The sequence below is a fragment of the Neofelis nebulosa genome, chromosome 16 (genome assembly GCF_028018385.1).
Source record: "Neofelis nebulosa isolate mNeoNeb1 chromosome 16, mNeoNeb1.pri, whole genome shotgun sequence".
NCBI classification, from domain to species: Eukaryota; Metazoa; Chordata; class Mammalia; order Carnivora; family Felidae; genus Neofelis; species Neofelis nebulosa.
In genome coordinates, this window is record NC_080797.1 from 19,311,890 (window position 1) to 19,335,199 (window position 23,310).

Genomic DNA, 23,310 nt, shown 5'->3' on the forward strand with positions numbered 1-23,310 from the left:
CTGCTCCCACAACTGCATGGGCCTCTTTCCTGGATCCTGACTCCCAGGGGGGGTGGACTCAACTGATGGTGTGTGCAACCCCTGTTGTGTGGACACTCCTAAGTCTGAAGGAGTGGCCACAGAGCAGGTATGGACAGAGCCAGGATGTCCACACATAAGGATGTGAGACCTACTGTGGTGACAAGAGGAGGGACGACCCCCATTTGTACTCTGGCCCCAGGTACCCCAAATAGAAAGGGCCAACCTGGATGGTCTTTCAAAATTTTAAATCACACCTACCAATGATGTATTCAGCACAAAAAAAAAAAAAAAAAAAAAAGTGTTAGTTAATTCTATCAAGGCCTACAGCCTAACTTCTAGGCTACAGAAGATAAAGGGGAAAGAGGAACAAACTAAATGACACCAGAAAGAGGCAACCAGACAATTAGAAAGGTGGGAAATTCTGCAGAACTGGTCTGGATCCTTTAATATTTAGTGTTACAAAAGAAGAGTCTACTAATGATTAAAAGAGATAACTTATTTTTTAATTTTTTATTTATTATTTTTTAAAGACTTTATTTTTTAAGTAATCCCTACACCCAAACTCACAACTCCAAGATCAAGAGTTCGATGCTCCACTGACTGCGCCAGCCAGGCTCCCCAAAAAGAGACAATTTATGTAGTGACTTCCTTCCAAAGAGTACATGGAAAGAGGAGGAAAAAAGAGTAACTTTACAGTGGAGGAACTTGACCAACATCACCTCAGCCAGGTGATCAAAGCCGTCACCCACAGTGAGAAGTCATGCTGAGAGCACGGCCCCGTGACATGGTGCGATGTGATGAAAATGGCACTTAACCTCTGTGGCTGTCCTTCCCCAAACCCATAACCCAGTCTAATCAAGAAAAAGGCATCAGACAAATCCCAGTTAAGGCAGAGTTTACAAAATACCTGACTGGCAATCCTTGAAACCATCAATGCCATCAAAAAAAAAAAGGGTGTGTCTAAGAGACTGGCAAGTCCAAAGGAGCCTAAGATGTGACAACTAAAAGTAATATAATATCCTGGATGGGATCCTGGAACAGTAAAAGGCTATTACGCAAACACTAAGGAAATGTGAATAGTGTGGACTTTAGTTAATAATGTATCAATACTGGGTTTATTAATTCCAACAAATGTACCATACTAATGTAGGATGTTAATAATAGAGAAGCTGGATGTGGCATATATGGGAACTCTCTGTATTATTTTTGCAATTTTTCTAAAACTGTTGTAAAATACAAAGTTCATGGGGCATCTAGCTGGCTCATAGACGGAGCATGCAACTCTTGATCTCAGAGTCATGAGTTCAAACCCTTCACTGGGCACAGAGCTTACTTAAAAAAATAAATAAATAAATAAATATAAATAAATTTTTTTTTTTTTTTTTTTTTAGGGTGCCTGGGTTGTGCAGTCGGTTAAGCAGCCAACTTTGGCTCAGGTCACGATCTCACAGCTTGTGGGTTCAAGCCCCACAGTGGGCTCTGTGCTGACAGCTCGTAGCCTGCAGCCTGCTATGGATTCTGTGTTTCCCTCTCTCTCTGCCTCTCCCCTGCTCATGCTCTGTCTCTCTCTCTCTCTCTCTCTCAAAAAATGAATAAACATTTAAAAAATTAAAGAAAACACAAAGTTCATTTAAAAAGAGAGAAAGACAGAAAGAGAGAAAGAGAGAGCTAAGGAACATCACAACCAGATTAAATGCATGAATTCTGGATTGGTTCCTGGTTTATACAAACCAACAGGAAAATGTCCTTTTGGGAACTATTAGAAAAATTTGCATAAGTAGGTATTAAGTGATAATGGATTTATTATAAAATGTTTTTTTCTCGGGGCGCCTGGGTGGCTCAGTTGGTTAACCATCTGATTCCTGATTTCAGCTCAGGTCATGATCTCACGATTCGTGAGACCAAGCCCCACATGGGGCTCTGCACTGACAGCTCGGAGCCTGCTTGTGATGTGATTCTCTCTCTCTCTCTCTCTCTCTCTCTCTCTCTCTCTGCCCCTCCCCAACTGGCAGGCGTGTGGGTTTTCTCTTTCAAAATAAATAAATAAACCTAATAAATAAATAAAAGGTTTCTTTCTCTATGTAAATAAGATTCTTTTGGCTGTGTAGAAAAACGTTATTTTTTAAGATGCATATTGAAAAATGAACATTTGTCCTCAGAATAAATCCAAACTCTTTCCCATGGCCTAGATCTAAGTCCCTATAAATTCTGGTGCCGCCCACCTCTGTAACCCATTTTGTACCAATCTGCTTCATTCACCATAGCCTGCCACATCAGCCTTCTTTCTGGCTCCTCCTGCTTTAGGGTTCCTGACCATGCTGGGCCTCTTTCTACAATGACTTCCCATGATGGCAGAAATGAAGCAGCTCCCACCTATGCTCTCCATCATCACCCTGTTCACTTCTTTCAGAGCCTCAGCTTTTTTGTTTGTTTGCTCACCATCTGTCTCCCCCTACTAGAATGTAAGTTCCTTGAGGGCAAAGACCTTTCCCCAACTTGTTCCCCATATCTCCAGCATTTAGAACAGCAGGGGCCCCTGGGTGGCTCAGGCGGCTAAGCATCTGACTCTTGATTTCAACTCAGGTCATGATCTTATGGATCCTGAGATCAAGTCCCACGTCGGGCTCTGCACTGACAGTGCGGAACCTGCTTAGGATTCTCTCTCCCCCGACTCTGTCCCGCCCCTTCTCCCTCTCTCAAAATAAACTTAAAGAAAAAAACAAAACAAGAACAGTAACTTCCTCACACAGTACATGCCCAATAAGTATATCCACTGAATAATTCATAGGTTTTAGACCATAACAACTACAGAAGTCATAGCCATTCCAAATCACCTCTACGTCTCCTGATATTAATACATTAGGACACAGATGTTTATGGGGCACCTGGGTGGCTCAGCTGGTTAAGCATCCAACTTCTGCTAGAGTCATGATCTCTTGGTTCCTGAGTTCGAGCCCCGCGACAGGCTCTGTGCTGACAGCCTGGAGCCTGCCTCGGATTCTGTGTCTCCCTCTCTCTGCCTCTCCCCCATGTGCACGCTTTCTCTCTTAAAAATAAACATTAAAAAAAAATTTTTTTTTCTAATAGAGATGTTTAAAAACGGCATTCTATAAACGTTTTTCCCTTCAAGTGGCTTCAATCCATTCCCTCAATTATTATCTCATCTCTAAGTGGGAGGGAAAGCACGCATGCAGAGGAAGTCCTGGGCATTAGTTGCGGACCTGACTCAAGCTAGCTGTGGCCCGGGACAATGTGTTAACCGAGGAGGTGGCACAGACATCGCTGGTACAGACAATGAGACGACCTGCCTTCTCAGCAGAGGGACTGCTTAAAAGATTCCTTTCCCAATGACTCACTTATCTCACCAAGTCAAATCAGGCATCTGGGAGATCTGCCCCATCCTTACCAATAGCAAACTCCACCAAGTTTTCATTCTCCTCCGACAGCGAATCGAGGAATAAATCAAGGACCTGCAGCTGCCGCAGATACTGGTAGTTACTGGGGTCATAGGCGAAGTTGGCGAGGTTGGCCAGTACTTGCTCCTTGGCGTCTGCGGTAGAAAAGCGGCATTGGGGCCAGGTTCGGAACGGCTGTGGCGGCCGGACCACTGCCCCGTCTTCTGCCCCCCACCCTGCCCTTCTCACCTTGGCTCTCCGTCTCTTGGAATTCCGTGACCAGTGCCTGCAGGTATCCCAGGCGCCCGACGTGGGGGTCTACCTTCGGCTTCTGGGCCATGGTCAGGGGGGCAGAGGGGGACCGGGGAAGGACAGGAGAGTGGGAGGTGAGGCCGGAAATAGGTTCCTTTCCTGGCCTCAGGTTCTGCCGAAGTTGGAATGTGGGGCTGAGCTCAGGACCTTGTAAAAACTGGGCGTGAAAACCTAAATTTGGACGCAGGAGACGAGGACGAGGGACTAGCAACACCCACAGCCTAGCTTCCGAGCTTGGTTTTCTGCTCGATTCCGGGTTTCCGGCGGAAGCCTCACTTAGCCCCACCCCAGAGGGCGGAAGGGGCGGGCCTAGGCAAACAAGGGGCCGGGCCGTTCCTGCGCTCGGCGCGCGTGAGCGGCGCGTTCTGTGCCTTGAGCCCCTGGCTGGAGGCGACGCGCGTCCGGAAGGGTGGTGAGGGGTCGAGGTTGCATCAAGGGGTGTCTCTAAGGGCCCTTGGGAACGCAGAGGAGTCGGAGGGCGCCCATGTGGGGGGAACGTCGAAGCAGAAGGACCTCAAAACCCCCTTTGCACTTGATGAGGGGCGCACCCCAACCTCCCAGACTAAGGGACGACTCTGGAATGAGGGCGTCAGTTCCTTGCACCCCAACATGCGTCTTTTGACCATGGTGCCTGTAGTCAGCCCCTGCCCTATGCACACCCCTTGGGACAGGAGTTATGACTAGAATCTGGGTTCTTGGGTACCCTAGCGGCTCTACTTAGGACAGTGGCCCCAAGACCCCTCATCAAGCCCTTCAACTTCTGTGGGGAGCTGATACAACCTGGGGAAGTACATCTCATCCCAAGGTGGCCAGGGGCTTCTCTGCCTCTGGCTGGACAGAGTAGCAAAGTCCTGGGCGCTAAGGGGCGCAGAGCTTAGGGACAGGATGTACGTGAGCTCTACTCTCCACTGGTCAGAAACTGCTCCAGACCCTCTCTAGAGAATTCCCAGGAAAATAGCTAAGTGTGGATTCTGGAATCAGATGGGCCGCCTTCCTTCATTTCTCCCTTCCTCATTTGTCTCCTCCGAGAGACTCAGGGGCTTTCCTCCTTGGGGAACAATTCTCAGTCCTTGGTTTTGTGCTGAGGGCAGCACCAAGACTTACTCTTCTCTGCCCAGCTCTGGCACGGAGTAAATGCTCAATATTTGTGGAAAGCATTCTGCCCAGAGATTATCGCCACTCTTGGCTGGGGGCAGATGAGGTTGAATTTCCCTCTGCTGAATGTTCACTGGTATTTTTTTTCCTTAAAAGAAATCTGTTTCTAGGAAGTGGGCCTAATAGGGGTTGCACACTTCAAAGCCTGGTGGCTACTAGCACCAAAAGCATCCATCTTCCCACCAGTCCCAACTCTCTCCTTTTCCACTCAGTTAAGATGGAGGAGACAGGACCTGGTAAAATGTGTCCAAGCATTTCCCCTTTGGTCCACAGGCTGTAGATGGTGGCCAAGCACAGGACTGGGTGAGGAGCAGGAAGGCAATGGGGGGTCTTCAGGATCAGATTTTTCAAACAAGAAGAGACTCTGATTCATCCAGTTCATCCAGGCCAACCTCCTCCTTTTTTTTTTTTTTTTTTTAAATTTTTTTTTTAACGTTTATTTATTTATTTATTTTTTTGAGACAGAGAGAGACAGAGCATGAATGGGGGAGGGTCAGAGAGAGGGAGGCACAGAATCTGAAACAGGCTCCAGGCTGAGCTGTCAGCACAGAGCCCAACGCGGGGCTCAAACTCATGGACTGCAAAATCATGACCTGAGCCGAAGTCGGCCGCTTAACTGACTGAGCCACCCAGGCGCCCCCTCCTTTTTTTAAGGCCCAGTGATGGTGCCCAAAATTACACAGCAAATTATGACAGCCCACAGCCCTTTGCTTCACCTCTGCACTACTTTCCTTGACCATAAGGGGGCACTCATGGCAGGGTCCTGGAAAAAACTGAACATCCCCAAGGATGCTTACTCACGCCAGCTGGGCAGGAAAAGAAGGCAGGCTGAAGTCAGGTCACGAAAATAAAATTTATTTTCCCGATAAGGCTTTCTTGTTGGAGCCTGGTTGAGCCTGAATCAACAAACAAGGACTTGGGTCAGAGCGGACCCCTGCTGAGCAGGGAGAACTGAAGGGGGAGGGGCAGGACTTACGCCTGTTTTCCGGTTTCATTAGTTCACCAGGTTTATAACCTGCGGCAGGAACATTTTTGTGTGTAATTCAAACAAACTCTTTTTCCATTGCCTCAGTTGGTATCCTGCTGGGACAAGTTTGGGCTGATGACAGCTAGCCCCCAAGTGATGACCACGGTACCAGCAAAAAGAGTATGCATGTGGGGAGCACTGACCTCCATGTCACAGGCACAGGCCAACAGGGAGCAGGGTGGACACCTGTGACACAGTAAAGAGAGCAGGACAGGAGGGAGGAGTAAAAGGGCTTCTGTTGCAAAAGCAGCCCTGTCTTCACAGAGGTCCTTGGGCTCTGCCTAGCAATCCTTCCCCACCCTGCTCAGTCAAATGTCAGGTTTCCATCTACCCCAGCACTAATGTTCATGGCTAAGATTGGGGGGCAGGGGGAGGGGAGGGCAAGGGAGGGAGGGAGACCCTAGAGCAGGCCCTGCTCAGTGTGCAGGGACTCCTCACACTGATTCTAGGACTCAAGCCAAGGAAGGGCTCCCCTCCAGTTCTTTGCTCGGACGCCAGGATGGCTCTTCTACCCAACATTTCATCTGTCCGTAGCCTGCGTCCAGGCCAACCCCTCAGCCTGGCCCTCCACCATCACCGGCCATAACTCATTCTCACACGAGGTTCTTCTTCCCAAGGTTCCAGTAAGCATGAGGCCCAGCAACCTGTGCTGTGGGCAGCCCTAAGGCAAAGACTGGGGCACTTGAGAAGAAATGGGGCAGGAGGGCCTCAGAGGTGGGGTGGGGTCTTTGGAACTGTCTGGAGGCCGGAGAAGGACAAAGAGATCACATCAGAAACATTGAGCTAGACTGGAGGGTCTAGTGTGCTGAGTTGCAACAGCAATACTGGGCAGCCAGCTGAGCCGAGGAGGATTTAGACTCACTCCGGTACCCAAGGGGAAAAGTCAGGAGGACCCGCTCCTGGATTCTGCTGGTTGGTAGGAACCCTGAGTCTTTGGAGGCCAGCCTCCAAGGTCCCAGCTCCTGGCTGAGTCCCAATGTACAGAGCCTGGAGGGCTTTTGGTTCAGGCTTCCTGGTGAGCCCTTCACCCCAGCCTCTGGCAGCTGGATATCACATCCCTAGGCTGAGGCAGTGGTCACTCACTGACCTCAGGGCTCAGCCACTGGTCACACACAAGACCCTGGGGTTCAGCCGCTGGTCACACACGATCCCCAGGGCTCAGACGCTGGTCACATATGTGATCTCGGTGTACAGCTGCTTCTCGGAACCACGTGGGTCCTCCACTGTGAGGCCTTGCTCTGAGGCAACTTCTGTGACGGCTCCTTCGGCCTCGGCCGGCCTGCCTTGCCTCTCCTTCTTCTGCAGGACACAGAAGCTGCCACCCATGAAGAGGGCAGCTGATATGAGGAAGAAGCTTGACATGTAGAAAACGTAGCTGAAGTTGTTGGTGGTGTCGAGGAGGAGCCCTGGGGGACAGAGAGCAAATTAGGCCACCGTCCCAGGGATGCCAGGCCTCCTTCCCACTAACTCGTGTGCTCTCAGAGAGCAGGGATTTGATTTTTGGCTCTGCCGTATCCCCAGTATCAGCTATTGTGGCTGGCATCTAGAAGGCACTCAATAGAGATCTGTTGAATGAAACGAGAGGAAACAGGAAACCTGCTCTCCCAGGGGCACGAAGAACCTCTGGGCCAGAAAAGCACCTAAGGGCCTGTCTCCCTTACCCTTGGTAGCAGGAAGCTAGCAGTCTGGGATATCTGCCCAGCCACGCCTGGACCCTCCTGTACTTCCTCCTGGGTAAGCTGTCTCCACTTGTTGGCTTGTAGAACTCCCTTGGAAACTGGGACTTCAGTGCCACACTTGGGAAGAGTCCCCATCATCACTGCACTACAGTACTAACCCCTGCCATGTACTGACTGTCCCCCAGCAGCAAGGGCTTCACATACCTTCGCTGTCACTTTGAATGTCACACTCTCAGCTGCCTGGCAAGTCTGCTCATGGGGGTCTCTGCTCCCACATCGGTTTGTTTCCCTCCCGGCACAAATCACCGTGCTGAGCAAATCATGTCTCTCTGCTTTAATTCCGGACTCTCCCACCAGAAAGTCAGCCCTGAGAGGTGGGGACTAGGCCTCCGTATTCAGCCGTGCCCACCAATGCCTGGCACAGGCTGATCGGTGGCGAGGGCAGGTGTTCTTGTCTGCATTCTGTAGATGACACTGTGGCTCAGAGAAGGAAAATGACGTGCCTGGGTCCCACAGGCAGGAAGTGGGAGAGCCAGGATGTTAATAACAGGAAACGTGCGTGCGTGGCACTTATTACGTGCCAGGCTTTCTGGTAAGCTCTTTGCTATGTAACGGTGATCCTCACAAGCCTACAAGGTAGATTCTCTTATCGCCCCCACTTTACTGATAAGAAAACAGAGGCACAGAGAAGAAGGGGAAGGGCTCCAGTACAGCTGGTACGAAAACCCTTATTTTTAACTATTTACACCCTGGGTGCCAGCTTGGGGAACAGTCTGCGGCCAGGCCCCTAAGGTGTTTGGGAAAAATCGGATTCCAGGTTCCTAGCCCTGGAGATGCTGGATGGCACCCGAATCTGTCCAGACTGTTCCTCTCCTCCCTGTCTCCATATCCGCCACCCAGGTCCCGCCCACGTACGCCTGGCCGCCCGCCCTCCTTCCCTCCCTCTCTCCCTCCCGGGGCCTCACCAGCCAGTGGTGGGGAGGTAAGGATGGAGATGCTCTCCAGGATGGTGAAGAGGCCCAGGGCGCTGGAGAACCGATCCATGGGCACAATGTCCATGAGCACCTGGAAGAGGAGGGCACCAATGCCACTCATGGACACGCTGTACACCAAGCAGTAGACCACCAACACCCGGAAGTCTGCCGACGCTGCACACACCAGGTTGGTGAGGCCATTGAGCAGGGCTGCCAGGCTGAACAGGTACTTCCGGTGGCCAGCAAAGTCCCGCCGGCCTGCCAGCAGCCCAGCCACGGGCCGTAGGAAGATGTTGCTGAAGCCGATGATGGAGATGAGCAGGGCCGCCTTGTGCTCGTCCACCCCATGCCGCGTGGCGTATGGCACCAGGAAGACGTGAGGCAGCGGGAAGCCCAGGATCATCCACATAACGCCCAGCGTGAACACTCGGTAGCCCGCGTTGTGCCGCAGGATGTCGAAGGCCAGGTGGCGCTGGATGGCCGCACCGCACGCTGCCAGGCAGCCAGGTGCAGATGTCTTGGAAGGTGGAGGGGGGCCTTCTTTGGTCTCAGGGGCCGTGCTGGTGGCCACAGGCCTCAGGATGGCCCCGCAGACGCAGCAGTGGAGAAGGACCCCGCCGAAGATGAGGAAAGTGCCTCTCCAGCCCAGGTTCTCCAGGAGGTAGCGGGAGAGCAGTGGCCAGAGCGTGATGCCCAGGGAGACGCCCACTGAAGCCAGTGCGTTGGCCAGTGCCCGGTGGCGGGAGAAGTAGAAGCCCAGCACCGTGATGCTCGACTGGAAGCTGAAGCACATGCCCAGGCCTGCAGGGGGAGAGAGACCAGCTCAAGGGCATTGGGGGGGCCTCCCACCAGCACTCAGAGCGGGGTCATGGGGTCGTGTCCCATGTCTGCCCTCCTTCCGCTCTAGCCCAGACCCACGTCCAGGTCCCCAGGGATGGATTTAAGATGGAAGAAGCCTGCCTCACCACCTCCTTAGAAGCGTCCCACCCCTGCCCTCAGATCTGCCTTCCCAGGACTGCCGGGGTCACACCTGTTCTCCTTGGCACAGCACCAGAGTGATCTTTAAAGACCTAAATTGAGGGGCACCCAGTGGCTCAGTCGGTTGAGCGTCCGACTTCGGCTCAGGCCATGATCTCATAGTTCATGAGTTCAAGCCCTGCATCAGGCTCTGTGCTGATAGCTCAGAGCCTGGAGCCTGGTTCAGATTCTGTCTCCCTCTCTGCCCCTCACCCACTCATGCTCTGTCTCTCTCTCAAAAAAGAGTAAATAAACATAAAAAAAAAAAACAAAACTAAATTGGGGTAAGTCCCTTCCCCACTTAGCCTTCCAAAGACTTCCCATCACATCTAGAAAAAAAAAAAAAAATGCCACAGAATTTACTATGCCCTGGAAGGCTCTGCACAAGTCTGGCCCTGATCATCTCAGGCCATTGTCCCTGTCACTCACCATGATTGAGCGACATCAGCTTCTTTCTCTTCCTCTGGACACCAAGCTGCCCCTCACCGCTGGACATTTGCCGGTGCCGTTCCCACTGCCTAGAGTACGCTTCCCTTAGACCTCCCTCTCCTGGCTCGGTTCAGATGCCACCCGCGACCCAATCCATGTCTGCCCTGCACAGCTGAACATGTTAGAGGGAAAGCTCACAACTACACCATGACCACGGCCCTCGGGCCACCTGCGATGTCACCGTCCGTTTATTCTCTCGCCCTCCTGGAAGATCACCAGTCCTTCTCCATGCATCCCCACCCGTTCCCCATCCTCACTCCCAACTGACCACCTGCCTCCCACCTGTGACACTGGACGGTCCAGCTGAGACCAATCCTCCACTTACGCCTGCATCTTGTTGTATCCCTCCAGCAATTTCCCTCTCCTGCACCAACCATTTTCTCCTCTTTGCCAGATCATTCTCCTTTATCGTTATTTCTCCCATTAAAACCAAACCGAAACAGAAACCCTGCCATCACTCCCTTCTCAGTACCTGCTCCTGGTGGCCCTGAGGGTCCCCAGCCCTCCCTTTGGAAGCTGGTGAGTATCATGAGCCTAGAGTAAATCACAGGCCATTCTATCCTGCAGTATAGGTGAGACAGAAGTCAGAGGCTTGGAGAGCCACGGGCAAGGGTAAGAGAAGAGAATTTGAGAAGGATTGAGGAGGAAGTGAGACATCAGAGGGAAAAGCAACTCACTTATGGCCTGCGAGCAGTTAGCACTGACCCTCCTCACTGTGACCATCATGATGAGTTTTGCCTTATGCCTTGAATCCTGATGTTTTCCCTCAAGTCCACAAGAAGACGCACCTGCTTCCTAAACTTACATGTTCACGATGTACCTTGATTGTAAACCTTTTGGTGTTACCTGTTTCTTGTGGGGCTCCTGTTATCAGCTTTTTTTTTTAATGTTTATTTTTGTTTTTTTTTTTTAATTTTTAACGTTTATTTATTTTTGAGAAAGAGAGACAGAGCACAAGCGAAGGAGGGGCAAAGAGACAGGGAGACACAGAATCCAAAGCAGGCTCTGAGCTGTCAGCACAGAGCCTGGCACGGGGCTTGAACCCACAAACTGTGAGATCATGACCTGAGCTGAAGTTGATGCTTAACCGACTGAGCCACCCAGGCACCCCTATTCTTGAAAGAGAGAGCGAGCAGGTAAGGGGTAGAGACAGGGAGACAGAATATCCAAAGTGGGCTCCATGCTGACAGCAGAGAGCCTAATGTGGGGCTCAAACTCACAAACAGAACTCGACCTGAGCTGAAGTCGGACACTTAACCAACTGAGCCAACCAGGTGCCCCAACCAGCTTCTAATTGAATGTGGGTTTTGCTTTTGTTTTAAGTAGGCTCCATGCCCAACATGGGGCTTGAACTCACGACTCTGAGATCAAGAGTCACATGCTCTACCGACTGAGCCAGCCAGGCACACTTTTAATGTTATATTTTGACCCAGTCAGTAAGATTCTGTCAGCAGGGGAGTTTTACTCTATTGCATGGAACGATACTCATTCTATATTGTGAAGTTAATGAAGCAGTTTAAAAAAGCAAAAAATGGGGGGTGGGGCGCCTGGGTGGCTCAGTCGGTTAAGCGTCCGACTCTTGCTTTCGGCTCGGGTCATGATCTCACTGTTCGTGAGATTGAACCCAGCGTCTGGCACTGCACTGATGGCTTAAAGCCTGCTTGGGATTGTCTCTCCCTCTCTCTCTCTCTGCCCCTCCCCCACTTGTGCAAACATGTGCTTTCTATCCTTTCTCTCAAAATAAATAAACTTAAAAAAAAAAAACCAAACATAGGGCGCCTGGATGGCTCAATCTGTTGAGCATCCAATTCTTTTTTTTTTTTTTTTAATGTTTATTTTTGAGACACAGAGAGAGATAGAGTGCAAGTGAGGGAGGGGCAGAGAGAGAGGGAGACACAGAATTGGAAGCAGGCTCCAGGCTCTGAGCTGTCAGCACACAGCCCGACGTGGGGCTTGAACTCATGGACTGCGAGATCATGACCTGAGCTGAAGTTTGATGCTTAACTAACTGAGCCACCCAGGAGCCCCTTTGAGCATCCAATTTTTTTTTATTTTTAAAATTTTTGTTAATGTGTATTTGTTTTTGAGAGAGAGAGACAGAGTGTGAGTGGGGGAGGGGCAGAGAGAGAGAGGCAGACACAGAATCCAAAGCAGGCTCCAGGCTCCAAGCTGTGAACACGGAGCCCGACGCGGGACTCGAACCCACAAACTGTGAGATCATGACCTGAGCCGAAGTCGGACGCTTAACCGACTCAGCCACCCAGGCACCCCGAGCATCCAATTCTTGATTTCAGCTCAGATTAGGATTCCAGGGTCGTGGAATCGAGCCCTGCATCGGGCTCTGTGATGAGTGTGGAGCCTACTTAAGATTCTGTCTCTTCCTCTGTGTGTGAGTGCGTCTCTCTCTCCCTCTCTCTCAAACAAACGAACAAACAACACAATCTAAAAAAGGCGGGGAGGAAAGGGCGCCCAGGTGGCTCAGTCCCTTGAGTGTCCAACTCTTGATTTCAGCTCAGGTCATGAGATCCAGCCTGTTCTGGGCTCTGCACTGAGCATGGACCCTGCTTGAGATTCAATCTCTCTCTCTCTCTCTCTTCCTCTACCCCTCCTCTATTCATGTGTGCGCACGTTCTCTCTCACTCTCTAGAAAAAAAAAAAAAGGCAAAACAAAGCAAAGCAAAACAAAACAAAACAAAAAACCCTCTCTTGACCCCAGCCTCTTCTGGATACTGGCCCATTTCTCCATTCCCCTTCACTGTAACTTCCTGGAAATACTGTTTATCTTGGCTGTCTCCAATTCCTGTCTTCCTATTCTCTTTTGAATCTATTCCAATCAGACTTTCACTCTCACCTCTGCTCCAGAATTGCTCTTATCAACGTCACCAACCTCCATATTGCCAAATCCAAAGATCAAGGCTGGTCCCCTCCATCTGATCCACAGCAGCCCTCACTCCCGCCACAGCCCCGTGCACTTTCTTTGCTTGCTTTCATGAGAAATCCTGCTCTCCTGTGTCTCTTCCTGCCTCTGTCACTTCTTCCCACCCAGAATGCTGGGCACTGCAGGGTCCTGGGACTCAGTGTTCAGGCCTCCTCAGCCACCCACCCTTGTTCCCTCAGGGAGAGCAGGATGATACTTCGCCTCAAGACCTGAATGCCAGCCATGTCTTGATCCCTAACTGCCTATTGCAGCTCCGGTTGGATGTGTCCACACCTGAGCTTCCCAAGCGCCCACAAACCTGCTCCTCCCCTAGTTTCCCCATTGTAGTTAAAGGCTACTTCATCCTTCTGGTGGTTTGGGGCAAAAACCTTGGTGTCACCCTTCTTGGGTCCTAGAAGCTTGGACCAGGAGTCCACGACCCTGGAATCCTAATCTGAGCTGAAATCAAGAATTGGATGCTCGGGGTGCCTGGGTGGCTGAGTCGGTTAAGCGTCCGACTTCGGCTCAGGTCATGATCTCGCAGTTTGTGGGTTCGAGTCCCGCCAATTGCAGAGGTGCCAATTCTTTTCTGCACCTCACCTGCAGTCCTGAACCTGACCACTTATCGTCTCCATCACATTGCCCTGGTTGAAGGTATAGCCACTTCCTGTCTGTACCTGTTCTCCTGCTCCAACCTGGTGCACCGCACCCCCCCCCCCCCCCCGCCCAGTGCTCAATACAGGAGCCAGAGTGGTGCTCTACAAATGGCAGTTGGATGATGTTACTGAACCCCCCATCCAGCCGCCACCCCACCTTTTGACCCCCTTACTCGTGTGCTTCTACCCTACTGGCCACCTCACTGCCTGCTGGGCGCTTCTGGGCCTTTGCCCTTGCTGTTGGAATGCTCTTTCCCCAAGGGCCTAGTTGCAGATTCCCTCACCTCCCCATTAGTTCTCTGCCCAAATGTCCCCTTCTCTGCAAGGCTTTCCCTCACTGCCCTGTTGAAAGTAGTAACCTCTCCTGCCCTTGCTTTACCTTCTGCATGGGGTGTTCTAGATATTTTACCTCTTTGCTTGTTGAATCTCTGCCCACCCCCATCCCGAGCCAGGACACGATCATATCAGCTGTCCTGTCTTCTCAGGTGCTTGTCATGATCAGCAACAATCCTTCTTTTTTTTTTTTTAAATTTTTTTTTCAACGGTTTTTATTTATTTTTGGGACAGAGAGAGACAGAGCACGAACGGCGGAGGGGCAGAGAGAGAGGGAGACACAGAATCGGAAACAGGCTCCAGGCTCCGAGCCATCAGCCCAGAGCCCGACGCGGGGCTCGAACTCACAGACCGCGAGATCGTGACCTGGCTGAAGTCGGACGCCTAACCGACTGCGCCACCCAGGCGCCCCAGCAACAATCCTTCTTTATGTATCTGTTCGTTGTCCTTCTCCCTCGTGTGACTAGAAGCAGCCCCAGAAGATAAGGCCCACTGCCTGCACTTAGGTCTGGCACTTTTTAGGAGGCACCCAGAAATTCTAGAAATGGGAATACAGTCACCTGTGATGAATCCTGCCGTGAGGTAGAGCTGGCTAAGGGTGTGGCAGAAGGAGCTGGCCACCATGCCGAGGCTGGCGAGTGCGCCCCCCAGCATCACCGTCACTCTGCAGCCAAAGCGTCCCACCAGGATGCTGCATAGGGGTCCTGTGAGGAGGAGCAGGGAAGGGCAGGGGTGAGGAGGCAGCCAGCAGGTGGCAGCTGAGTGAGGAGATCTGCAGGGAGGCAGACAGGGGGGTCGGGAGGTGCTTCCAGCAGGAACTAGTGTGGCAGCTTAAAGGGCACAGCCCTGAGGCCTGTAAGCCTAGATTTTGATTGCCACCCTGCCACAGGCTGGCTCTGGGCTGGGGCAAACGCGATCCCTCTCTGTGCCTCAGTTTCCTCCCCTACAGGAGGTCACACTGGATGACATCTGACCAGCTGCGAGGGGAGGTCCCACGAGTGTTCAGGCCCTTGCCTACCTCCCATTCTCAAGAGGACTGGCCACAGTCCTCCCACTATGCTCCATCACGTCCAGGGTGGGCAGCCTGGGACCCTGGAGAAAACTGGGTGGGGTGCCCTCTCCCCCTACCCCCATCACATCCAGCCAACACAAAGTCTTGCACTCAGATGTTTGGCTTCTGGTGGAGAAGGGCCTGTTCTCTTCCACCCCACCCCCATCCTGAGCTGCTTTCTCACGACTCCAGAGCCAGGGCAGAAAGCAGCCAGTCCTGGCTGGCTGCTTCTCCTCACCTGGCAGGGCCTCATTCACCAGGTGCCCTGCCCTCAAGGACACATAATGGAGTTTCTCCAGAGTTACTCTCCCAGAGTGCAGCCAAAGGGACAAGGGAAGTGTGTGTGTGCGTGTGCGCATGTGTGCCTCTGGGGTAGAGGGGGTTGTGAGCCAGTATGAGTATGGGAGTGACAGAGGAAGTGAGTGGCCCATACTCAGAGATAATCAAGTAGAGGCTGCTATAGAGAGGCAAGCCTCTGCAGTGAACATGACTGCTGTCCCACACTTCTTCCATCTTCCCCACCCCAAATTCTGGCCTGACTTTGGAAAAGTCCTGAGTCATGGAGTTCGGGGTAGGGCTGGGACCTGTGCCAGCTGAGGGTGCCGGGAGGCAGGGGGTTTCCTCTGCAGGGGCACTGCTCCCCAAACCCACTCTGCTACCCTGAGCATGCCCTATACTCTGTGCTTGCTTGTTTTCTTCATCTCTAAGATGGGTGGGGCAGGGAGTGCCTGGGATCAAGGACACATTCAAGTTTAAAATGTCTACAATACTCTGAATGAGTATGGGCTAAAGGTGTATGTATGTGAGACAGACAGGAATCCCAGGCCGACTGAGGGGCTGGTGTGCCTGCCAGGGGGCGGTAAGTCTAAAGCTGGTGGAGAAGTGGGGGTCCCCACTGGGTGCCGGTTTCCCAGTACCTGACGCAGACCCCTCTACGGAAGCATGGAAGGAACTGCCTGAAGTTCCCACTTCTGCTCCAGCCTTGTAGGTGAAAAGGTCATGCGGTCTGGGCCAGTCCCAGCCTTTCCCAGGGCCCCGAGCCCATGCCCTGGGGCGGCAGGTGCAGGGATCACCTCAGTGAGGGCATCTATCCCAGTCTGACCTCCCGCCCAATTGGAAGGAAGGACCTGGAATAACAAGGAGGCTGCTGGTACCAGGTGGAGGGAGTGGCAGGAGGTTGGTAGGGAGATGGGGTCACCTGAGGCAAGCAAGCACACCCATGGGGAGAGTCCTGAGGAATGGGAGATCTGGCTGCAGTTGACCGGCCCCCACCCTGACACCGGGAGGAGGTCACTGTCTATGGAGTCTCCGTGATAGAGCTCTCAGGAGCCAGGGGCAGGCCCCTGAGCCCAAGTCTATTGTAGAGAGCCTGGCAGGCAGCCCTGGCCTTCCCCCTTCACAAGGTGAGGGGGTCACATTCCTGGAGGAGCCAAACAGGAAATGAGGTGGGGCACTGCCTTCCCGGCCACCTCCCCAGCCCTTCTGCCTCAGGGTGAGAGATGGGGCTCTTGCCCTGCCCCGATCTTGCACCTGGTGTGTACCTCAAGCCCCCTTTCCCATACTGAAGACTCTAATGAGGGCCTCCAAATACTACTTTCCGGGGAGTCATGTGATCTTCCCTATGATCCCATGTAGGAGGTGGGTAGGGTGCTGGGCATTACCTCTATATTGCAGAGGAAGAAACAGGTTCAGAGAGATCACTCAAGTGTCTCTTTCTCAAGTCTGCTGAGTGCCTGACATTCCTACAGTCCGCATTGATCCCCTAGCCACTGAGAGGATTGGCTTCGTATCCCAGGTGCCTCTAGCCCTCTCCCCCTCCCCAGCCCAGCCTAGCTCAGACCTGCCCAGCCCAGACCTACTGGATTCCAGCCAGGGGGGCTGGCCCTGCTGAAATCAGGTGACATCTTAGGAATTCACCCCATGAGACAAAGCCTGTGGTCGCAGAGAGAGGGATCCAGGAGGCCATGGAGACTGTGGCTTCCTCTCTCACCCCCCGCTCTTTCTCAACCCTCCCTTGGGCCCTCCCCAGGCTGCTCACCCCCAGCGTGGAGCATGGCTGTCAGGATGGAGGGGAACCAGGAGGTCTCACTGTTGCTGGCCTGGAACTCATGCTGCAGTTCAGTGAAGAAGATGCCAGTGCATGTGGGGAAGCCCAGGGTGAGGCCCTGGGTCACCAGGGAGGCCAGCAGCACTACCCAGGCCCAGCAGCCCTCTGCACGCTCCAGGACCTGGGGCATCCTTTGCCACAAATTCTGCTGTCACCGCCTCACTGTCACGGCTGCCACTGCCTGGGCCACCTGTGGAGGGGACAGAATGGAGCTGCCGACCCTCCCCGTGTTCACCTGCCACTTTCCCTGGGTGGCTGAAACCATTCCTTCCTCTTGCCCCAGCACTAGGTATCACCAAGTGTACTGCCCCCTAGGAGGTGGCCAGAGGCAAACACGCTGGCCTTGGCATTTCCTTTCACCCACTTCCCAGAGCCAGCCTGTCAGGAGAGGCAGGTAGGCGAGCCAACAATGCAACAGGGCAGGTGGGTGGAACTCTTCCTAGACTTACATTGTTTGGTGGTCAGCGGGTGGTACTTCCTGGCCCAGTCTTGGGGTCCCCTCCCGCACACAGCAAGCACTCAGTAGTCGCTTGTAGAATGGAACAGACCTCTAGAGCCAGCCTAGTCCCAATGCCCCCGCAGGCACACACAGATGTATTTTCAAACATCCATAAGCAGGCTTCCTGCACACAAACACAGACTTTCACAACGCTGCCGGCTCTACCGTCATTGCTGTTGAGACTGCCTAGGTGGGTGAGCCGGTGCTGTGTGTAGTCAAAGGAGCACACACAGAATAGTCCTCCAAGGGCACCAAACCAGCAGCTTTCGGGAAAAGGCTCAGGTCTCATCCAAAGGCCCTTGGCACTTACTCCTTTCACAGGGAGCCCATGACAGAGTCAAGTTCTACAGTGATGCTGGATAATGACCTGCCAGGGCTTTTCTGAGCAACCCCTCCACCCACCCCCAAACATGCAGATACATACACAGCCACACACGGGCATATGCCAAGATACATGTTCACGGACACACACACACACACACACACACACACACTGCATAGACAGAAACACACAGAACCACGCAGGTACACAGACGTATGTGCAGACACACTTACACCGATACACACTCACACAGAAAAATCTAGAGACAGAGACACACACACAGTCACACATGCAGACATCACATGTACAAATACACACCTACACGGACACATGCAGACAAGCCCAGAGATAAACAAATGCTACACAAATATACAGGCACACCACATGCACATGGGGTCACACACCAAGCAGATGAAACCGTACCACCCCCATATCTGGCTCAGTCTTATCTCAGTTTCTCGCCTCCCCCACCCCCCCCCCCCAACACCGCCCATCCGGGCTGCCCTCCCATCACAGAAGCTGCCGTAACCAGACCTCAAAGCCCCAAGGCCCCCTCCTCAAATGCAGAGTGCTTTTCCAGTCCCCTCTCTCTGGGCTCTCCTCCTGCTTCCTGGTTCCCCGTGGCCTTCAGACCTCACCCGCACTCAGAGCTCTGGGCTCTGGCAGCCTTCACCCCAGTGAAGCCAATGGATCCCCTGAGCTCCGGTTCCCACAGTTTTCTTCCTTTTAGCCCCAGGTCCTGGGAAGATCCATGGAAACTCAGGAGACTATCAGAAATATGCAACCCCATCTTCCCAACATGCCGAGCGCTCCACACCTTCTGCCCCAGGCTCAGGTGCTTTAAAATAGCACCTATGGGAACCGCCCTAAACTGCCTCCTTCACACGCTCCAATCTCTCTCTTCTCTGGACACAAAGTCTGCTCCCTCCCCAGAGGACCCCCAGGAGCCCTGACAAAGTAAGTGGCCCATTCAGCCCAACCTCAGGGTGAGTGAGAGTGTGCGTCCTGCCATCCTGGCTCCTGCATGTGATACTGGCCCTAGAGATCCCTCAGCCCCAATCCTCCTGGCCCAGTTCCAGGCTCAGGCAAACCTCAGACACAGTCCCTTCTAGGATTTCTGTATCCACAGCAAATGGAAAGGCCACCAGCGCCACCTGATCCTGTCTGTGCTGGCCCAAATGTCCCCTCCACACCCTCGCCACAGTTTGTACACCCCCCCCCCCCCCCGGCCCAGCCTTCCCGGACCCACTGCTCTCCCCTCTTCTTCCCAGGACGCCCAGGCTTCCTCCACAACCTTCACCTCCTCCTGCCCTTTCCGTCCCCACTGCTCTACTCCTGTCCCATCTGAGCCCTGGGACCCTGCTGGTTCCCTTCAGAGTAGCACACTGTCACTGACCCCAAGGTGGCAGGGAGGAGGTGGGTGACAGGGGAGACATGTGGGGGAGGGGGTGCTGGAGGCTGGATCTCAGCCCAGCCCCTCCCCATTTCCAGTTCTGGTCCTTTCTTGTTCCTGCTTGTCCTGCCCCTCTACAGAGAGGTTTCTATAGTACCCTTCTCAGCAGCCACTTCTCTGGGCAGCCCTTTGGGGACTTTGTCCAGGATTCTGACCTTTACTCTGAATCTTTCAATGGGGCTGACTCTTCCCAGTTTCTCCTTCCTCCAGGCCTCCAGGGACAGTCAGAGCCCAGGAAACCCCAAGCACCTTTGCTCTTTCTTTGCCGGCTGGGAGCCCTGCCTCCCAGGTCTGAGGACCCCTGGCCTCCCTCTGGGAGTTCCCTTGTAAACTCTGCCTGCCACAAGGGGGCGTCCTCTTCCATACCCCCAGTGACTCCTAGGTCACAGCTTTTTGGTCCCTTTGGTCCTCCAGCCCCTTCGTCCAATAAACTGGGCCCTCCTCAAGAACTAAGCTGTGGACATTCCAAAATCCTAGCCAGAAAGAATCCTGTTGGTCCTTCAAGATTCAGTCCTGACAGCACTCCTGGGAAGCTCCCCTGGCCCCCACCCCAGGCTGGGCTAGGCCTTCTTCCTCTATTTCTCTCCTTTTTTTTTTTTTTTTTTTTTTAATGTTTTATTTATTTTTGAGGTGGGGAGGTGCAGAGAGGGAGGGAGACACAGAACCCAAAGCAGGCTCCAGGCTCTTGAGCTGTCAGCAGAGCCCAATGCGGGGCTAGAACCCATGAGCAGTGAGACCATGACCTGAGCCAAAGTTGATGTTTAACTGACTGAGCCACCCAGGTGCCCCTGTTTCCCTTTTTTGAAAAAGTGTTTTATTTTGGGGGCACCTGGGTAGCTCAGTCGGTTATGCATCTGACTCTTGGTTTCAGTTCAGGTCACAATCTCCCGGTTAGTGAGTTCGAGCCCTGCATTGGGCCCTGTGCTGATAGCTCAGAGTCTGGAGCTGGTTTCAGATTCTGTGTCTCCCTCTTTCTCTGCCCCTCCCCCACTCACGCTCTGTCTCTCTCTCAAAAATAAACAAAAAAATTTAAATATAAAAAAAGGTTTCATTTTTTAGAGAGAGCAAGTGAGCGAGGGGGAAGTCAGAGACAGGGAGAGAGAGAATCCAAAGCAGTCTCTGCACTATCAGCACAGAGCCTGATTCAGAGCTCAGACTCACAAACTGTGAGATCAGGACCTGAGCTAAAGTCAGAGGCTTAGCCTCCTGAGCCACCCAGGTACCCCTATTTCTCTCCTAAATAGTACTTTTCACACCACATTGGAGTGGACTATTCCCTTGTTTATCGTTGTCGACCCTCCTTCCCCCACCCCGCACGCTATGAGCAGGGACCTCTTCACACACCCCCACCCAGCCTTGGGTGAGCACGAAAGATAATATCAATGTGAGTGACCCACCTGTGTTCCCTGGGAGGCAGGCAAGGCCAGGACCAGGGGTGACCTGGCTTCCTGGCCGACAGGTCCATTCCAGGAGAGTCAAGCAGAGCAGAGCAGAGATGGGGCTGGGTGCTTTGGCTCCAATTCTGTCCCAGCAGGGAAGTGGTCTTTCCTTTGTACTGGGCACCATGAATCATGATCACTGCCTGGCTTGTGGTTGAGGCAAAGAAAGAAATGCGGCTAGAGACACTTCACTCTCACTTCCTGGGACTGGAAGTGAGCAGCTTTTCACAGGAGCTGCCCACCTCAGCCCTCAGGAACCCCAGCCCAGAGTGAGACTACCTTCACGCCCAAGTGGCAGGGAGCTGGGTTTATGGGCAGGGCACAAATTCAAATAGCATTTCTTGTCCTTCACACATTGCACACACACCTTGGTTTGTTTTTAGGACTTCCCATCTGATGCCAGAGCCCTCCCTAGGCCCTCAGAATCCCCTCTCTGCCCCGCTAAGCTTGCAGGCATGGTCACAGGAGTGAGCCAAAGCTCTCTTGCAGGGTCTTGGTGTGCTGAGTGGAGGGGATGGCCCCTTTCCCACGGTGAGGGTTAAAGGAAGAACCACCAGCCCCAGAGCAGTCCCTGAAGATCCCTCCCTTCCCAGACCCCATATGAGGCAGGGCCCAGGACACAGGGTGGCAGTGGTAGGGCTTCCTCTGGACAGAAGAGCTGCCAGAACCAGCTTGAGGTTGGGACTGACAAGTCTTCAAACCTCTGCACTTGGCAGGGGCTATGGAAGGAACAGGGCGTTCCAGATCTCCTCGAACTGGGGCAGGTCACCCTCCTCCTCTCTCTGCCTCCAAAGGTTCCCCCACATTCAGGGGCTGGCTGACCTCAGCCTGGGTGGGGGATGGGATAGGTAGGCCACAGGGACTTCATGAGCTCTTCCCAGCCTGGCCCCGTCCCTGCCGTCCTGGCTCTCGTTTCCATTCTGCTTTCCCACCCTCCCCAGGACGGATCTCCTCTGGGTGGGGCGTCTGGGACGCCCAGGCAGCGCCCGCGTGATTTCAGGCCAGGCCTTGCGCGGTGCCGGTGCCGGTGCCGGTGCCGGTGCCGGTGCCTCCCCCAGCCCCCTAGGCCCTGGAGGATGGGAACGGCTTGGGAGAGACCCCTCAGGCATGGGGGTCCCCAGCCATCCCAGGCTGGGGCAGCTCAGGAATGGGACAAGACTTTCCTGGATCCTCAACCCAGAGCCCGTCACAAGCGGGAAGGGGCCCGGGACGCCCACGGCGAGGCGGGTCTGCGACGGCGCTGACGAGGACCTCGGCGGGAGGGCACCTTTGGGACAGTGCGGGGGAGGGGGGTCCCGGGGGGCCCGCTCACCGGCTCGCGCGGCCCGGCAGAAAAGCGGCTCCACTCCCGCCGCGCCCGGCTTCCTGCGGCCCCGCCAGCGGGCGATGGAGGAGGCAGGACGCCGACAGGCGGAGAACCGCGCCCTCGAGGGGCGGGCACAGGGCGCCGGTGGGCGGGTCCACCTCCGAGTCCCCGTCCAGTGGGGAAGGAGGCGGGGCCTCGTGGTGGGGGGGGCGTGGCTGGGCGTGACTGGGTCCTGCACCTCCAACCTCAGCCTGGCCCAGTGCTCCGAGTGGCCAGGACCGTCCAGTAGCCGGGCGGGGCTTGAGATGTCGGCTCCGCGACACGATTAGCATATCATTAGCTTGTGATTTGCATAGGCCGCAGACTCTTTTCCACTTGTGGATTTTCCTGCTGCCTCTACGCCGCTAGAGCCTCCAGGAATGGGAGGGAGGGAGAAAGCGTGCCATTAAGGGGCTCCACCTCCCAGCGGGAGTCGGGTGGGAGGCCAGGGTGGAGCGTTCTTTGGCGGCTTTAGCTCCCCAGTGGTCCTTGCGTTGAAAGCCTGGAGCTTGAGGGCCGCACCAGGAGAACGCAGGCAGACACCCGCAGTCGAGCGAAGAGGGCCACCCTCAGACCTTTGGAGGCAGATCAGAGAACGCCCACCACTTCCGCATGCGCTCTTCAGAGCTGCGGGCTCTTTTCCATCTTCTTCCCCACTAGCCAGCCCTTAATATGTATTATTTAAAGCTTATTCAGTTACTACAAAGTTATGGTAATCAAGACAGTTTGGTGCGGGCGTCAGGATTGACATAGGTCAAATAGAAGAGAATTGAGAATAAGCCCTCATATTTCTGATGAGCTGATTTTCCACAAAGATGCTGAGACAACCCAGTGTGGAAAGAATGGTCTTTTCGGCAAATGGTGCTGGAACAACTGAAAATGCACATGCAAAAAGATGAGCTCGGATTCTCACCACACACCATTTTAAAAGGGGGGGGGGGAGGGGAGACCGCCTGGGTGGCTCAGTCGGTTAAGCGTCCAACTTTGGTTCAGCGTCCGACTTTGGCTCAGGTCATGAACTCTCTGTTAGTGAGTTTGAGCCCCGAATCAGGCTCTGTGCGGACAGCTCAGAGTCTGGAGCCTGCTTTGGATTCTGTGTCTTCCTCTCTCTCTGTTCCT

At 53.6% G+C, this 23,310-nt stretch overlaps 2 protein-coding genes and 1 non-coding gene across 11 annotated transcripts in view; all 3 read right to left on the reverse strand.

Moving 5' to 3' along the window:
• Positions 1-4,003, reverse strand: part of ARMC7 (armadillo repeat containing 7) — a 40,035-nt gene extending 36,032 nt beyond the window's left edge. For 3 of the 5 annotated variants that reach the window (XR_009255424.1, XM_058705704.1, XM_058705703.1), the window contains exons 1-2: positions 3,666-4,003; positions 3,428-3,571 (exon numbers count right to left, since the gene is read on the reverse strand). Coding sequence is in view for 4 of the 5 variants with exons in the window: in XM_058705704.1 (XP_058561687.1) it covers positions 3,428-3,571; positions 3,666-3,756 (235 nt within the window). In the remaining variant the exon portion in view is untranslated. Of the gene's footprint in view, positions 1-1,447; positions 1,453-3,427; positions 3,572-3,665 lie in introns of all 5 variants that reach the window. The other 2 variants (XM_058705706.1, XM_058705705.1) reach the window with 2 other exon arrangements.
• A 1,714-nt stretch (positions 4,004-5,717) lies between these two features.
• Positions 5,718-22,301, reverse strand: SLC16A5 (solute carrier family 16 member 5). 5 transcript variants are annotated; one of them, XM_058703297.1, is made up of 6 exons: positions 20,805-20,917; positions 17,583-17,756; positions 17,065-17,323; positions 14,536-14,679; positions 8,555-9,364; positions 5,718-7,316 (listed from the first exon to the last, which is right to left on the reverse strand). In XM_058703297.1, exons 3-6 carry the CDS (start codon positions 17,261-17,263, stop codon positions 7,069-7,071), a joined length of 1,401 nt encoding a protein of 466 aa, XP_058559280.1. In that variant the 5' UTR covers positions 17,264-17,323; positions 17,583-17,756; positions 20,805-20,917; the 3' UTR covers positions 5,718-7,068. The 5 variants fall into 5 exon arrangements, with proteins under 5 accessions (XP_058559280.1, XP_058559278.1, XP_058559281.1 ...); XM_058703295.1 differs by lacking the exon at positions 20,805-20,917 and adding an exon at positions 18,593-18,928; XM_058703298.1 differs by lacking the exons at positions 17,065-17,323; positions 17,583-17,756 and adding an exon at positions 22,159-22,301 and having other exon boundaries at positions 20,805-20,989.
• TRNAK-CUU (transfer RNA lysine (anticodon CUU)) lies at positions 11,402-11,474 on the reverse strand. The gene has a single exon. It is a non-coding gene; the product is annotated as a tRNA-Lys (tRNA).
• Positions 22,302-23,310: the final 1,009 nt, after the last annotated feature.

Excerpts from the sequence above, each read along its gene's own strand:
- SLC16A5 (XM_058703296.1), bottom strand. The coding sequence starts at position 17,263 with ATGCCCCAGGTCCTGGAGCGTGCAGAGGGCTGCTGGGCCTGGGTAGTG. Across the intron at positions 14,680-17,064 it reads AGCCATGCTCCACGCTGGGG|GACCCCTATGCAGCATCCTG; the intron begins GTGAGCAGCCTG and ends TCCTCCTCACAG. Across the intron at positions 9,365-14,535 it reads CACGGCAGGATTCATCACAG|GCCTGGGCATGTGCTTCAGC; the intron begins GTGACTGTATTC and ends CTCCCCCTGCAG.